Source organism: Ranitomeya imitator, chromosome 8, assembly GCF_032444005.1.
Source record: "Ranitomeya imitator isolate aRanImi1 chromosome 8, aRanImi1.pri, whole genome shotgun sequence".
NCBI lineage: Eukaryota > Metazoa > Chordata > Amphibia > Anura > Dendrobatidae > Ranitomeya > Ranitomeya imitator.
This window is the reverse complement of record NC_091289.1, coordinates 64,600,693-64,618,336: the sequence shown is the minus strand read 5'-3', so window position 1 is coordinate 64,618,336 and position 17,644 is coordinate 64,600,693. Positions and strand designations below refer to the sequence as shown.

Below are 17,644 nucleotides of genomic sequence, written 5' to 3'. Positions count from 1 at the left end.
AACAAATAATGACTATCAGGAACTTAGCTTCTGCAGGAGAAGGTAGGTCACCAGAGAGATCCAGGAGCGAACTGAACAAATGCAAAAACATTGACAGCTGGCATGGAGTAACGATCTGAGAGGAGTTAAATAGAGCAGCCAACCAAAGGATAAACCACGTCACCTGTGTAAGGAACCTCAGAAGCCGCAGCGTCACTCATAGCCACCAGAGGGAGCCCATAGACAGAACTCGCCGAAGTACCATTCACGACCACAGGAGGGAGCTCGACAACAGAATTCACAACATACCTCCTTATCAAACCCGACAGGATATGAGACATGGTTTACATACAATAAACCATTTCGTATCCTTTATATTTTTACATATCCCTCACTAATAATGTTAAAAGTGTCTTTGTGTAAAATTTGGGGGCTCTAGGTGTTAAAATAAAGGGTTAAATTACGGAAACAATTTGCGTGGGCTCCCGCGCGATTTTCTCCGCCAGAATGGGAAAGCCAGTGACTGAGGGCAGATATTAATAGCCTATAGAGGGACCATGGTTATTGCCCCCTCCTGGCTAAAAACATCTGCCCCCAGCCACGCCAGAAAAGGCACATCTGTAAGATGTGCCTATTCTGGCACTTAGCCTCTCTCTTCCCACTCCCGAGTAGTGGTGGGATATGGGGTAATAAGGGGTTAATGTCACTTTGCTAATGTAAGGTGACATTAAACCTGGTTAATAATGGAGAGATGTCAATAAGACACCTATCCAGGATTAATCCATTATTAATCAATGGTTAAAAATACACACACACATTAGGAAAAAAGTATTTTAATGAAATAAATACACATGGTGTTGTAATAGCTTTATTATATGCTCAATCCAACTGATGACCCTTGTCTTCTGAAAAAAAGTTAAAATAAAAAAACAGCAATATCCCATACCTGTCCACCGTACAGTCATGTCCCACGATGTAAATCCATCTGACGGGGTTAAATAATTTTACAACCAGGAGTGCTGCTAATGCAGCTGCCACTGGCAGTAAATACTGGGGACTGAATGGAATGCAGGGGAACGTAGCTTCGTAGGCTTGCGGTGCTGCGCCCCCTGCTGGCAGAACCTCATATGAACTCTAGCGTGGGAATTTTTCAGAATATTTTCCAATATTTTCATTGTAAAACAACTCAGAATAAGTCACGCAAGAGTTAAAAGTTGGAAAAGATGTGTAATGGAGTATTGAAGTGACTTACCCACCCTGACTCCTCAGTCAACACCTAAAAAACCTGGACCAAACCAGCTAAATAAACCACGTAGTTACATATCTTCACGGGTCATAACATTTCCAGGATTTAAAGGGAACCTGTCAGCAGGATTGTGCACAGTAATCTACAGACAGTGGCAGGTTGTCGCCGTTATACTGATTAGGCCGGGGTCACACTTGCGTGTGCAATGTGAGAAACTCGCACATCAATACCCAGCACTGCCGCCTCCATAGAAATACATGCAGCCGCACGCTCCGGTCCTGAGTGACGGCTATTGATGCGAGAGACTCGTGGGAGTTTCTCTCATTGCACTGCAAGTGTGACCCGGCCTAAGCTGTGCATTTGTGCTGTGTCCTCATATATTACAAGTGTTACTTGGACTAGTGTGCCACATTAGTTGACTTTCTCTAACATACTGTAAGCTTTTTTTGCCACAATTTATACATATATACATTTACATTTATCAGCAAGTTTGGCACACTGCATGCTTTTTCATTTGTATTCACTTATTGGGACAACAGTTCTCTATATATCTACCTCTATTGCATTTTTGCACAATATTTTTGGTTAATATTTTTATTGTGTTTAATATTTATTCATTTTTATGGTACATATATATACTAATTTGTTTGTGTAGTTTATCTTGTGGTGGTAATCTGTAATTTTATAGAAACTCCCATGTAATGCAAGCACCCCACTTTGTGGAACCCAAGTTTGTGATGAGGCTGCAGTCATTCTATGTGACTGCAGGCTTCTGAATTCTCACAGTGCACACTGCACGCTGTCAGGATTCTCTCGTGCCAGTAATTTTCATACATGCAGTTATGTGCCAACTAGATATGCGTGGCCTGGACAATCAAAATGATCTGAGTGAGGCTGAACATGTCTAGTCGGAATGTGTCCAGTAGCATACAAATCACATACTTGTCAAAGGAAGAAATTTAAAAGTGTGCAGGGCATGCACTGTGAGAATTCAGAAAACTGCAGTCAAATAGAGTGACTGCAAACTTTCATCTCAAACCTGGATACACCATTTAATTATAAAATGAAGCCCTGCAGCCAATTCTAACAGGGTGTAATATACTCACTGTCAGGATTTAGCTCTGCTGTTTCCAGCAGACATAACATGGACACTTCACTCATATGTAATTTTCATACTTACGTGTCATGTGACAATGAGCTTCTCTTCCCGCTTCTCTCAGTTTTTCAATGAACCTTGAGAGAATTAGGGAGAGTAGCTCGTCGGCACATGACTAAGGCTACTTTCACACTAGCGTTAACCGCAATACGTTAAAATGCGTCGTTTTGCCGAAAAAACGCATGCAGCAAAATATTTTGCTGCATGCGTTTTTTCCCCATAGACTTGTATTGGCGACGCATTGCGACGAATTGGCATTCGTCGGTATACGTCTTTCGACGGATGCGTCGAAAAGAGGCGACACGTCGTCTGGAAAAACGTAGATTGTAACGTTTTTTGGCTCCGACAATAAAACGTGTCTCGGCGCATCCGTCGGCATGCGTCTTTTGCTACAATGAAAGTCTATGAGCGACGGATGCGTCGAGACACGTCGTACGACGCAATGCAGCGCTGCAATACGTTTTTTTCTACTGAGCATGCTCAGAAACAGGATTTTTTATCTAATTGGCCAGACATCCCCAAATCTATATAAACCTGGTCTGGGCCTTCAACCCCCACATATGCCAGCAAGACCCAGAGAAAGAAGAAGCCTCCAGCCAGCCGGACACCAAGACCCCAGCCAGAAACCAAGACCCCAGCCTGGACACCAAGACCCCAGCCTGGCAGCAAGACCCCAGCCTGGCAGCAAGACCCCAGCCTGGCAGCGAGACCCCAGCCGGACACCAAGACCCCAGCCGGACACCAAGACCCCAGCCGGACACCAAGACCCCAGCCTGGCAGCAAGGACCAGACACACTCCAACAGTGTGAGTATATTGCCATTTGTGTGTGTGTGTTTGTGTGTGTTTGTGTGTGTTTGTGTGTGTTTGTGTGTGTGTGCGCATTTGTGTATGCCGTACTGACTACAGCAAGAGCTTTTAAAACCTGAATCCAACCTGAGGCCTGCCATCGTCCTGCAACAGCCAGTGCCCTGCTACAGGCCAGATCTACCCCGAGGCCTGCCACTGTGAAGACATCAAGCTCCAGCCGGAGGACTGATGGCCGTGTGTGTATGTGTGTGTGTGTATTTTTGTACTGCTGTGTGCTTTTGTATGTATGTGTTCATGTGCCTGCACCTTATTATGCCTTCGTCAATATTACGCCTGTTCATGTGTTATGCTTGCGTTACGATTCTGCTTGCAGGTATGTTTGTGTGCGTCTTGTTGGTTGCATGTGCATTTGTCAATGCTATATTGGTTAATGTAGTTTTTTGATGTATTTACTAAAGGTACCGTCACACTGAGCGACGCTGCAGCGATACCGACAACGATCTGGATCGCTGCAGCGTCACTGTTTGGTCGCTGGAGAGCTGTCACACGGACAGCTCTCCAGCGACCAACTATGCCGGTAACCAGGGTAAACATCGGGTTAAGCGCAGGGCTGCGCTTAGTAACCCGATGTTTACCCTGGTTACCATCCTAAAAGTAAAAAATACAAACGCTTCATAGTTACCTTCCGCTGTCTGTCCCCGGCGCTCTGCTTCTCTGCTCTGGCTGTGAGCACAGCGGCCGGAAAGCAGAGCGGTGACGTCACTGCTGTGCTTTCTGGCCGCTGTGCTCAGTGAGTGCAGGAAAGCACAGCGCCGAGGACAGACAGCGGAAGGGAAGTATGTGTTTTTTTGTTTTTTTTTTACTTTTACACTGGTAGCCAGGGTAAACATCGGGTTACTAAGCGTGGCCCTGCGCTTAGTAACCCGATGTTTACCCTAGTTACCAGCGAACACATCGCTGAATCGGCGTCACACACGGCGATTCAGCGATGTCTGCAGGAAGTCCAGTGACGAAATAAAGTGCTGGACTTTCTGCAGCGACCAACGAAATCACAGCAGGATCCTGATTGCTGCTGTGTGAAAATGAACGATATCGCTAGCCAGGACGCTGCAACGTCACGGATTGCTAGCGATATCGTTCAGTGTGACGGTACCTTTAGTATAGTGGTTTGTGCAGCATGTGGTTTTTTTTTTTTTTTATTTGATGTATTATTGCAAAGCCTAGTGGTCTGCAGCTTGTGGTTAGAATGTGTGAGTGTTTTTTAAAAAAAAAGTGTTGTTTTTTTTTAATTAACTGTTGAAACCATTCCTAGTTGATGTACTTGTATTTAAAATAAAGAGCATTTCTGCTCCATTGTGATTTAAAAAAAAAACAAAACCAAAAAAAAAAAAAATTAACAAAATGTTTAATTAAAAATTGTCCGTAGTATAATTTCAAAAAGGTAAATTTAAAACAGGTGTATGTACCAATGTTTACACATGCAAGACACAGTGGGTTGAGGGCTCACTTGTTACTAAAGGTTATCCTTTGAAAGGTTTTTTGGGGGAGGTAATTTTTTTTTTTAATAACTGAAAAATATTTTTAAAGGTGTCTCACATTTACAAAAATTTTTTTTTTTGGGACATGGAAAAGAATGGTATAACGTGCACCTGTTTTTGGGTTTTGTTGTTCACCTATTTCTCACATTTTAACAGGGTGTTTATTGGTAAACATTACCTATTTCTGCGGTGGTCTAACTATAAATCCATTATACTTATTATATTGCAGATAGAGTAGGGACCACAGTGACCGCCCGTAGCCACCAGGATCGCATCAAGAAATTCTTAAAAGTAAGTTTTGAAGACCCCAAATCTGCTACTTCAATGTGTAGAGCAGATTGCAAGTGTCTTTTAACTTACAGACCCACCAGGACCACAGCTACCAGGACCACAGCTAACAGGACCAGAGCCACCTGGACCACAGCCACCTGGACCGCATCCAGAAATTCTTAAAAGTAAGTTTTGAAGACCCCAAATCTGCTACTTCAATGTGTAGAGCAGATTGTAAGTGTCTTTTAACTTACAGACCCACCAGGACCACAGCTACCAGGACCACAGCTAACAGGACCACAACCACCTGGACCACAGCCACCTGGACCGCATCAAGAAATTCTTAAAAGTAAGTTTTGAAGACCCCAAATCTGCTACTTCAATGTGTAGAGCAGATTGCAAGTATCTTTTAACTTACAGACCCACCTGGACCACAGCTACCAGGACCACAGCTACCAGGACCACAGCTACCAGGAACAAAATGTCCTCTTCTGACAGCCCTCCTCCACAGCAACAGCGCGTATCGGTAAGTAAATTTTTTTTTTATTATTTAAATTTACATTTTTTTTTTCACTACATGCATTTATTATGTTTAAACAGGAATCAGAATCCGATGAGGAGCTGTCAGAAGGGACCGAGACGGGTGGAGACATCCAAGTGGAGGAGGAACCAAGTGTAAGTAGTGGTGAAACACTTGCTTCACACATCACACTGCACCATACACAAAACATAATTTCATATATAACGTAACACAAAAAACATATACATACATTAAAGCTAATTTTTTTTATCCTTTATTTCAGTCTCCTGCTGCTGCTGCTGCTGCTGAACTGCCAGCACAGCATGAAGGTTCTCCCAGGCGCTCCCAGAGTCGGCGGAATCGACGCCGCGGTCGGCCATCAGTGAGTTGGTTTTTTGTGGGGCTTCGATTGTTAATTTTTTTGTTTCAGTCTACTAATTTTTATTTCTTTATTTTTTTGTTTTTCTCACAGGCTTCACAGTGTGCTCCCGCAGAAGATTCAGATATTGAAATCGAAGCCCTCATCGAGGAGGTTCGCGTGCGGGAGCCACTGTGGAACATGGCTGACCGCAGGCATGCTGATACCAGTGTCACCCGTCGGCTCTGGTTGGAAGTATGCCGGAACATCTTTCCGAGGTGGGAGGACCTTCTTCCACAGCAGCAGAGCAAACTATGTAAGTATTCACTTTTCAGTGATGTTTAGAGCTGAATGTAATGTATTGTATTTACCTTTTTTTTTTTTCTTCATTCCTGTCTTCACAGGTGGCAAGGTTAGGAAGCGGTGGCGGTCACTGAGGGATCGTTTTAAAAGAGAATTTAACGAGGAGATGCAGGCCCCGAGTGGCTCAGCAGGAAGGAAGAAGAGGAGGTACAGATACGGCCCTGCCCTCTCCTTCCTGAGGCAAACCATGCTGAGTAGAGTGTAAGTATTCAACATCCCAGTAAGAACCTGTCTAATCACAAAACTTTTGTTTCAGTCCGGGCTTTTTCATATCAATATATTAAATTTTTTTTTTCTTTCACAGCACCTTCTCCAGCCACCGTGCGCCTGCATCTACCTCTGCGCCCTCTGAAGCGATCCCTCCTGAGTCCGCCACCGGGGACCACGTCGGTAGGCCCCACACCTCTCACCCCTCTGTCCCCTCCACTTCATCCACCTCTACCAGTGGAGCGCAGCCTTCCTTATTCGCATCTGATGGTCAACAGATAGCGTTCCCTTTACCCCACGCCTCTGACCCTGCCACCTCTACACCACCGTTAGGTTCGTGGCGGCAGCGTCAGAGGGGTCAGGAAAGGAGCTATGCTCCTGAGTTCTTGCATCTAAATGCAGGCTTCCAAAATTCTTTTAAAATTTTGGGAGAACAAGTGACTGCTGGTTTCAGCATGGTGCAATCACGCATGAGTGAAAACCACCATGAAATCAGCAGTCGCTTGGATAGGCTGCATTTAGATATAAGTCAACCTCCAGCAAATCTTTTTTTTCAGTCCATGCTCAGGAGCATGGAAAAGCTTTCTTTTGATCAGCAGATGCGGGTAATGAATAGCTGCCATAACGCTCTTCTGAAGGTCATCAATGAACCACAATCTACCCCCACACCTCCCCACACATCCCAGTCCCAATTTCAACACCATGCCCCCCAATATCACCGCCAGTCCCAGTATCAACATCAGTCCCAATATCCACATCAGTACCAATACCCAACCCGGCCCACAACCCAAATGTATTCACCCGTGTTTTCTTCGTCCTTGCCCAGCTTTCCTTCCCCAGGAAGTTTTCCACCTACCCCAACACAACCCCCCTCTGGTCAGCCTCCTTCTTTTCACCCCCCTTCCACTGCAGACCAAACAGGTAGGGTTTCCCCAATCCCACCTACCGACGTGGTCCAACCTTCCAGCCCCTCCTTCCATAGTTACTCCACCCGACACTACCAAGACCTGTAAAAATGTATTTTCCTTGTTATTAAAAAATTATATTTTGACAAAAAAAAATTTTTTTTTGAAAATTACCCCCCCCAAAATTTTTTTTTGAAATAAAAATATTTCTGGTTTACAATCTACTGTGTGTGTGTTGATTCATTAAGGTAAATATTAAAGGTTAAGTGAAAAGAAACACCAGACGTTTTAAAGGTATAACAAAATGGTTTTATATTAGCAAGCAAACCACACTTTGTGTTTTTTTTTGGTTGCTACAAACAGCGTCGCTGTTTGGTCGCTGGAGAGCTGTCACACAGACAGCTCTCCAGCGACCAACGATGCCGGTAACCAGGGTAAACATCGGGTTACTAAGCGCAGGGCCGCGCTTAGTAACCCGATGTTTACCCTGGATACCATCCTAAAAGTAAAATAAACAAACGCTTCATACTTACCTTCCGCTGTCTGTCCCCGGCGCTGTGCTTCTCTGTACTGGCTGTGAGCACAGCGGCCGGAAAGCAGAGCGGTGACGTCACCGCTCTGCTTTCCGGCCGTTGTGCTCACAGTGAGTGCAGGAAAGCACAGCACCGGGGACAGACAGCGGAAGGTAAGTATGTAGCGTTTGTTTTTTTTTACTTTTAGGATGGTAACCAGGGTAAACATCGGGTTACTAAGCGCGGCCCTGCGCTTAGTAACCCGATGTTTACCCTGGTTACCAGCGAAGACATCGCTGAATCGGTGTCACACACGCCGATTCAGCGATGTCAGCGGGAGAGCCAGCGACCAAATAAAGTGCTGGCCCTCTAGCCCCGACCAACGACATCACAGCAGGATTCTGATCGTTGCTGCGTGTCACACTGAACGATATAGCTAGCGAGGACGCTGCAACGTCACGGATCGCTAGCGATATCGTTTAGTGTGAAGGTACCTTAAGTCTTCAGGAGAAATTTCTAGGTGAACCCTCACTCCAATGATCTTTGTTCTGAGTTGGGAAAGTACAAGTTAGCACTAACCAAGGTCTTATTCGCAATAAAAACTTTAAGGAAAATGAATTTACCTTCAGTGTCAATCTTGGATTCCAGAATCTGAAAAGGTAAGGATTTGTGAAATAACTACACCCTTGGCTTTGTTAACTGGGTTAGTGTAATGAGATCAAACGGTACAGTATTTATTTGGCCATTTTGGGACTTAAATTATGTTTCCTGGAGCATATCTCTTGAAACTCTCTTTTTACGCAAATAATACAATATTTAGTTTTATTTCACAGCACTGTTTAACACTCTCACATTAAAGAAAGAAAAATTTAACCTAGCCATAATAATCTACTAGGTATGGGGAGGAAGGGTGAGACGAGGACACTATTTATTTATTATGCATTGCTTATATAGCACTATCATATTCCGTAGTGCTTTACACACAATATCATCGCTGTCCCCATTGGGGCTCACAATCTATATTCCCTTTCAGTATGTCTTTGGAATGTGGGAGTAAACCGAAGGAAACCCTTGCACACACGGGGAGAACATTCAAACTCCTTGCAGATGTTGTGTTTGGTAGAATTTGAACCCAAGACCCCAGCACTGCAGTGCTAACCATTGATCCACCTTGCTTCCCATAGATGACAATAGACGAACATGGGGGAAATAACAATAAAAGACAAAACTAAGCAAACAACTCCTAATAGGAGATTGAATGACCTAACCAGCAAGTACAAATACCTAGGTGAGGTTGAGGAAGCCATGGCAGGAAGTAGCCTCCTTATGCGACCTTTTTTATTCCAATAAGTGGAATGCCTGCCAGGGCCTAGGTGATACTCGGTACCTGGTCTGGTACTTAAAGGGGATGTCACGGTGGCGGCGACCCGGTCCATGGCCCTGGGCGCCCAAGTAAAAGGGAATGTCCTTAAAGGGGTTTTGAATAAAGTGTGTTCGTGATGCCACCTGTGGTTCTCGGTCAGAAGTGACCAAATAAAGAGGTCCACCGGGTGATGTTATGGCAGATAAGAAGGTATAACTTCCCACAGGTGAAGCTGGGTCCCCAGGGCTCCCGGTGTGTAGAAAGAAACAGAGAACACAGGTTTGCAGTCTGTTTACCTGGTTTACTGAAGACTTCAGGCAGCCACAGTCCAGGGCACCAGATCACAGGTACAGGCAGGATCCGGCTGGCTTGGAAGCGAGTTCAGAGTTCCCTTTACCTGGTGGAGTTAGAAGCCTTCCTACTAGCACTGTGGTGTTGTTAGGTTGAACAATTTAATAATAAAATGTTCACTTGACTTAAGTTGCCTACTCCTGGCCTAATGGATATTGATCAGGTGCGCACCAAAGAAATAAACATATAACAACACACAGTCATATGTAAACTCTCCATGATCAATCTATGGCCCAGCTGCAAGGGAAAAAGAGACTTTATTCAGTCAGAACACATGGTTACATATCCCCTGTAAGGGGGCTCGGTTAGCTCTAAAATGGGAGTGATCGGATGCATTCCATTGGTTAGTGGGTTGGGCAATGAGCAAGTCCATGGGTGGATCCATGAGGTCATCAGGGTGGGTTGGTCCATGAGGTCATCAAGGTGGGCGTCACTGTGGGTGGATCCATGAGGTGACCAGAGTGGGCGTCATCTTGGATACCAGCCAGGCAGCCACATGGCTCTCTGATACAGGAAATGGCAGCCATCTTTAGTGTCTTGTTTTCATCTAAAAAAAACTTATGTAAGATCAAACAATACACGTTATGGGTCACTTCTCTCAATCTCTTATGTCTTGGGGTTAATTAAGTATTTGATCTTATGGCTCTCCTCAACAGTCCCCCCTAAATACTTTATTAACCCTTTTTTTTTATCTTGATCCCACCGTGGTTCCCTAACCCACCAGTGTTAAGTGTCACTATGACATCAGAGGCTTCATGACAATACGGATGCTATAGACACCAGAGAATGTGTGACCAATCATGGATATATCAGGAGGTACCTCGGAGCGCGCTAACAGCGTCCTCGGGACTTTTCTACCTGCTGGATCTATTACTCTCCAATCTCCCATCTCCATGGTTACATAAAATACATATATCACTCACCCTGATGTAACACATCCTATATCTGACCGTCTCGCCCCGGGAGGGGGGAATTGGAGTTTTCACCAGTTTGAGACAAGTTTTCCCTTGTGGAAAACCTCCCTTTGTAGCTGGACTTTGACAAGCAGGTCAGATCCTACTCTGTCCCTAACTGTCTAATAAGTTTACAATGTGAGAGATGGATTAAATTGTGCTATAACAATAAATAATAATAATAAGATGGATCCAGGAGGCGCTCAGCAATCCTGACTGAAATGGGAGTAGTCAGGAGCACTTGGTAGGAACCCTCAAATCTCGACTCCAGGGATGTCTTTCTGATGAACTTCTTTACCAGCATGTAGTCACCAGGTTGGAAATCATGGGTACCTTCACTGGAATCTGGATCTGGAATGGATGATAAAACTTGTACATGTGTTACTGACAGTTCTTTTAGAAAGGACAATTACATAATTTACAAGAGTATCACTTCCTAAAGCTAGTTGTTGTGGAAAATATTGACCCAACCTTGGAGGCTCCCCCCAAAAAGAATCTCGTGTGGTGTGTTTGGTGGGACCCCTTGGAGTGTTTCTGACTGAGTATAAGGCAATGGGCAAAATGTCTGTCCTAGTCTGACCTCCTAACTGGCTTTCAGTATTTATTTTTCAAGGTGCCATTCAGTGTTTCTACTTTCCCACTGCTCTGTGGGTGATATGGAGTATGTAAACCCAAATCAGCTCCCACCAATGTCCACAGTTCCTTAGTCATTGCTGCAGTGAATGCGGGTACTTGGTCACTCTCAATTACCTCTGGGACCCCATATCTGTATACTACTTCAGTCATCAGTCTCTTAACAGTCACTCTGGCAGTCATGTTGGTTACTGGATAGGCTTCGGGCCATCCTGAGAACATGTCAGTCACTACCAGTACATACCCGTACTTCCCTACTTTTGGCATTTGAATGTGATCTATCTGAATTCTCTGAAAGGGATAGAGTGGTTTAGCCAATGTTTCTGAGTAACTTTCTGGGGCGGTGCTGGATTGCATGTTGCACACACAAGGCAGGAATTGCAGTATTTTTGGGGTGACAGTAGAGATCCCAAGTGCCATGTAAGTCTTCCAAATCAGGTCAATCATCTGATTCCTGCCTCTGGGCGATACCGTGTGCCCATTCTGTCTCCGAGGAATACAGATTACGGGGTAGACAGAACTTTTTGTTCACCCTCCAGACTCCATCTTCATCCTTTTTTAGCTACTCCTTCTTGCCATGGCTTCTTTTCATCATCCGATGTCTTGATGTAGATGGATAATCCTCATAAGAGAGCCTTTAGTCCCTTCTTCAGTGTTTTGTGACACGTACACCGCTGCTTTCTCTTTCCCAAATGGATCAGCAGCATAGGTTTTTACTGTTTTGTCAGCAAAGAAGTTCCTCCTTGCTTCTGGAGAATCCAATCTTCCGTGAGCTTTGATCTTGATCACTGCAACCTCTGAAAGTAGATCAAGAGCGGCCACAAGTTCTTGTATGGTAGCAGCATGTTTTACAGGAGTTCCACTAAACGTTAGGTATCCTCTGGCTGCCCAGATACTGCCGAAGTCATGAGCCACTCCGAAAGCGTATCTTGAATCCGTGTAGATGTTGACCACCTTCTCCGTCGCTTCCTGACAAGCCAATGTCAAAGCTTTAAGTTCCGCTTCTTGTACAGACATGTGCGGTGGTAGTGATCCATCTGAGATGACCTGGTCATGTGTAACCACGGCATATCCCGTATGGAACCTTCCCGTTTCATCTGCAAATCTGGAACCATCAGTGAGGAACGTCAGGTCAGCATGTGGGAATGGGTCTTCAGACACGTTTTTCTTGGAGGCTACTTCTTCCTGCATTTGTTCAAGACAGTCATGATCCTCCTTTGAGTGTGTAGAGGCATCTTCTCCGAGAGCATCAGCATCATCATCCACATCCCCCCTGGAAAGAGGAAGCAGCATGGACAGTTTGAGGATGCTGCAGCGGACAAGAGTGAAATTATCCGGAACCAACAGCGAATATTGTAGTCTCATATGACGCTGCACCAACAGATGTTTAGGGTTGCAGGAATAGCAATTATGTCGTGTGGAGCCATTAAGAGAACTGGATGTCCTCAGATGATATCAGAATTTGGGATTCCAAAAGCTGGTGCAGACTGTATGGCCTGTTTAAGAGCGTAGAAAGCTTCCACGGATTTGGTACATAGTGGAAACGCTGATGTCTTGAGGTCTTCGTACAATGGCTGCATCAGCTTTGAGGCATCTGGAATCCTTTGGCGACAATAAGTGATAGGTCAGCCAGCTCATCCGAGGCCCATGTCTTGGGGTCTTGGCAGAACTCAACACCAGAGTCCCATATTTTGTCACTGGCAAGTGAGTCATCATTGAACACGATATCCATAACAGGCCAATATGAATCGACTGCTTTAAGATTTGCCAGGGAAATTAGATCTTGCCACGTAGCTGGGTAAGTACTTTGGATTTGAAGCATGCTTCTGTAGAAAGGCATCGGCTGTTTTTCTGGATCTGGAGCTTGGTACAACAGAGTAGCAGCTTGCAGGGGTGTAAACTTGACGTAGAGGGTGGGCTCCTCAGACATGAGCATTGGCACTGTTGGTGGTGACACCTGAGGCGGGAGTAGAGATGGCACCGGAATTGTCAAGGTCTCAATTTGCTCACTAATATTTGCATACTCTAAAATGCGAGTTATTGCTGCATGAAGTTGTTGAGCACTAACGTCTGGATGAATAGGGTCAAACGTAGGGGTCACAGCGTGTATGATCATTCTACACGGAAGATTGCCAGCTTTAGTCACCACTATGTCCCCAACAGCTATCTGACCACGTGACTCAACAATGATTTGACTGTCAGCTTGAATAGTCGCCCCTCCTGCTTACACTATAGCTCTAGCTACACCTCCATTATGCTCTAACCGAGAATTGGCAGCTTTAACAATAGCGTCTGTTTCCATTGTCGTTATGTCACCCTTTCCCACCACTAACAAGGGTCCCTCAGGAAGTTCTTTTTCGAAAACAGGTTGCCAACATTCCCTCCTCTTTGTGCTCTGTGCTATTGACATCCCCCTCCCAGATTGAACCCCCCCTTGATACAGTTACCACCATCCCATACATGTGTGCACTTGGCTGCAAGAGAGCCTGTGAGGTACCGGGTATAGGGTTAGGTAGACTGTGTGAGAGTGCTATTGTAGTGGAAGCGTTGGGAGGAGAGGTGTTATGGTCTGGTGATTATGGAGCGACATGAGACTAGCTCTGAGCAGGTGGTATCTATACTGACCGCAGACCCTAAGCTCAACACACAACTAGAAGCAGCCGTGGATTGCTCCTAACGCTCCCTATGCAACTTGTCACAGCCTAAGAGCTAACTACCCCTAAAGATAGAAGCAGGAAAACTATCTTGCCTCAGAGAAAATCCCCAAAAGAAAGACAGCCCCCCACATGTAATGACTGTGAGAGGAGAAGGAAATGACATACGTAGTATGAAACAAGATTGAGCACAGGAGGCCACTTCTAGCTAGAAAGGAAAGTACAGAAAAGAGCTCTGTGCGGTCAGTAGAAAAACACTAGAAAAAGTCCACCGCAGAGAAATGCAAAAATCTCCACACCTAACTAAAGGTGTGGAGGGCAAACCCTGCTGCCCAGAGCTTCCAGTTTAGCTAAATAGATCCATACTGATAAACTGGACCAAAAGAGCAAAAACAAGACAGTACAAAACAACAAGTCCACAATAAGTGAACTGCAAAGGACATGGAAGGACTTAGCTTAGCAGAACTTGGTCCGAGTGTCAGGAAAGTCCAAAGAGCAATGACTCCAGGCAGAGACAATTGACAACTGGCATTGATTGAGGGCTAAGGCCAGACTAATATAGCCGAGCCCAAAAGACAATCAAAGGAAACAGCTGAGAAGCTAAATCCAAGAAGCAGCCATACCACTAAAAACCAAAGGAGGAGCCCAAGAGCAGAACTCACAAAAATACTACTTACAACCAAGAACGGAATTCACAACAGAGAGGCCATTGCTTGGAGCATCTTGTGTGGGTGTGCGGCTAAATTGGCAGTGGAAGTGACAGTAGAAAGGGTCGGTGCCGAGGACGATCCAGGCGGGAGGATTGCTAGATAGGGGAAAGGTTCGGTGCCCCATTGGAAACCACTGAGACAGGATACATGGGTAAAGCTTGTTCACTTCCCAAAGGAAAATAGTATTGGCCGTTAGTGGTCATTACTGGGTAACAGGGATTTGGTGATGTGGTGTGTAGCCTTAGTCTAAGATGTTCACCACCAGGAGCAGCACATTTGCCATCCAGAAAATGGCTACCGTCAGAATTACATTTGCCATCCACAAAAAAAATGGCTACTACCAGCATTAACAAATTTACCATTCACAAAATGGCTACTACCAGCATTAACAAATTTACCATTCACAAAATGGCTACTACCAGCATTAACAAATTTACCATTCACAAAATGGCTGCTGCCAGGGTTAGCACATGGCTCTGGGCCACCATTATAAGGTGGTGGCCGCTCACAGGATATATTTTTGTAATACACATAATTCAAAACTCTGCCCTTTTTATTCCTTTTCCTCTTCTACCCAATTTTCTCTATACAGACTTTCAGAGACTCTCTCCCATGCCCTAGCAGTAGACAAAAATCCATTATCTTCTAGGATACCCTTTCTTTCTTTCAAGACAATCTTCCACTCCAGGGGCTGTAACCTTCCCCTTCTGGCATTCCACACAACTTCATAAGCTTTTTACATTGTTTAACATGACTCTTCCCTTCACGAGACGCTACTAATGTGCACGAGTCTATCTTGCCATCTGAATTTGGCTTAGTGCCAATACGGCAGAACTGCATTAATTTCTCCATCTTTCTATAGATATCTATATCTCTATCAAGATAACAAACACCAAACAAACAATAAGACGGGGGAGATGACTCAAACCTGAGATTCTAAAGAGAACTGAGTCTGCAGTACTCAGTTCCTATTCTTTCTTGTCACGTGGTCCCTGTCTGACTTCCGTGTTCCGTACTTTACAAACCAATTATTCCCTACTTTGTCAAATTGCTCCCTAACTTACCAGTCCCCGTGCAGAGTCAACTCACTCGATGCCACGAGGCAAAAAAAAAAAAAAACTGCTCCCTAACTTACCAGTCCCCGTGCAGAGTCAACTCACTCGATGCCACGGGGCAAAACTATAAATTTATTTATTTGGCTCGAACTGAGTCATCTCACTCCAAGTTTTAATGAGCCGCTACACAATTTATTAGGCGCCGAACTGAGTCATCTCACTCTAAGTTTTACCGGGCCCCCCTAGGCCGAGTCAATCACTCAAGGTCCTAGTCTCTCTTATACAGAACTGAAAATCTTATCACAGGCGACAACCATGTACTGTACCACAGACAAAAATATTTTTTTTTTTTCTTACACTTGCTTGCTTTTCTTTTCTAAAAACTTGCTTTTCCTGTTCTAACACTTGCTTTTCCTTCTCTAAAAAAAACAACTTGCTTTTCCTATTTTAACTACCAGTCATCTCCCCTCCTCACAACACATAACAGGCAGTAGGCAACAAAAACATGTGACGGTTCTTGCAATTAAATGACCAGCAGCGGAGAGACCCTTCTGCCGCCTTACAGATACCATGAAGACCGGACACGGTCAGGCAATCTGCACAGGATACCCCGAAGGACACAGGTAAAGACTACAGATTATAAAAATCAGCAGACTTACCGTGTTCTGATAAGGAGGTGATCAGTCTCCAGCTACGGGGTATTCAGTGCGTCCTGCCGTTCCACTCGCCGGTCCTCAGGGTTCAGGGCTCTTCCTCTGCTGGCCCCACGTTGGGCAGCCAAATTGTTAGGTTGAACAATTTAATAATAAAATGTTCACTTGACTTAAGTTGCCTACTCCTGGCCTAATGGATATTGATCAGGTGCGCACCAAAGAAATAAACATATAACAACACACAGTCATATGTAAACTCTCCATGATCAATCTATGGCCCAGCTGCAAGGGAAAAAGAGACTTTATTCAGTCAGAACACATGGTTACATATCCCCTGTAAGGGGGCTCGGTTAGCTCTAAAATGGGAGTGATCGGATGCATTCCATTGGTTAGTGGGTTGGGCAATGAGCAAGTCCATGGGTGGATCCATGAGGTCATCAGGGTGGGTTGGTCCATGAGGTCATCAAGGTGGGCGTCACTGTGGGTGGATCCATGAGGTGACCAGAGTGGGCGTCATCTTGGATACCAGCCAGGCAGCCACATGGCTCTCTGATACAGGAAATGGCAGCCATCTTTAGTGTCTTGTTTTCATCTAAAAAAAACTTATGTAAGATCAAACAATACACGTTATGGGTCACTTCTCTCAATCTCTTATGTCTTGGGGTTAATTAAGTATTTGATCTTATGGCTCTCCTCAACAGTGTAGTTCCTTGCTGCCTGTAGCTTCTGTCAAGGTCCTCACTGTTCTCTCTGTCCTCCTTAAAGGTGGGACACTAACCCGTATGACAGGTGGCTTGAGCCTTTTTACAGGGTCTCTATCATGACCCGGGCTCTATGCACCACTGTGTCTCCAGGTGTTAGGGTGGACAGGTGACGTGTAGTCCAACTGTCCTGCCGATTTCTGCTGTGAGTCTTGGAGTGCCTCACAACCTCGGTCTTCCGGCTACTGGTGTCTGCGCTCTGTAGGGAGGTAGTCCAGTTGCAGCTGTCCTCCCCAGTTCTCACTCTCCTGCGCTTCACATCTCCAACACGCTCTCTACAATCCGTTCGTCTTTCTCTTTCCCTAGGAGCTGCAGCACTTCTCGTGGCTGCAGGGCCCCTCTGCTCCCTTCTCCTCTGTCTCTCTGACAGGAGCTCTCAGACTGGCTGACTTTCCCTCCAGACCAGAATATATATAGGGGAGCCATCCACAAGCTGGATCAGATCTCTCCCTTCTGGCCTGGAGTGTGAACATGTTGCATGCTTGTGTGTACCTGATAGAGAAGATCCTCCTTCACTTCCAAGCGTGACATAATGCTCCCCTTGAGAAAAGCAGTGCCACTGTGACAACCAGAAACCTGGGGTGTCACATAAGAGTGTAAACATTATACGCAACAAAGAAGATCTCAATCTGCGCATGCTCCTCCTACG

At 45.1% G+C, this 17,644-nt stretch overlaps 1 protein-coding gene across 1 annotated transcript in view; it reads right to left on the bottom strand.

Moving 5' to 3' along the window:
* The window catches only part of LOC138648102 (uncharacterized), an 83,920-nt gene extending 73,449 nt beyond the window's left edge, over positions 1-10,471 (bottom strand). Inside the window, exons 1-2 of the mRNA XM_069737608.1 lie at positions 10,435-10,471; positions 9,522-9,593 (exon numbers count right to left, since the gene is read on the bottom strand). Of these exons, the coding sequence (XP_069593709.1) occupies positions 9,522-9,593; positions 10,435-10,471 (109 nt within the window). The remainder of the gene's footprint in view (positions 1-9,521; positions 9,594-10,434) is intronic.
* Positions 10,472-17,644: the final 7,173 nt, after the last annotated feature.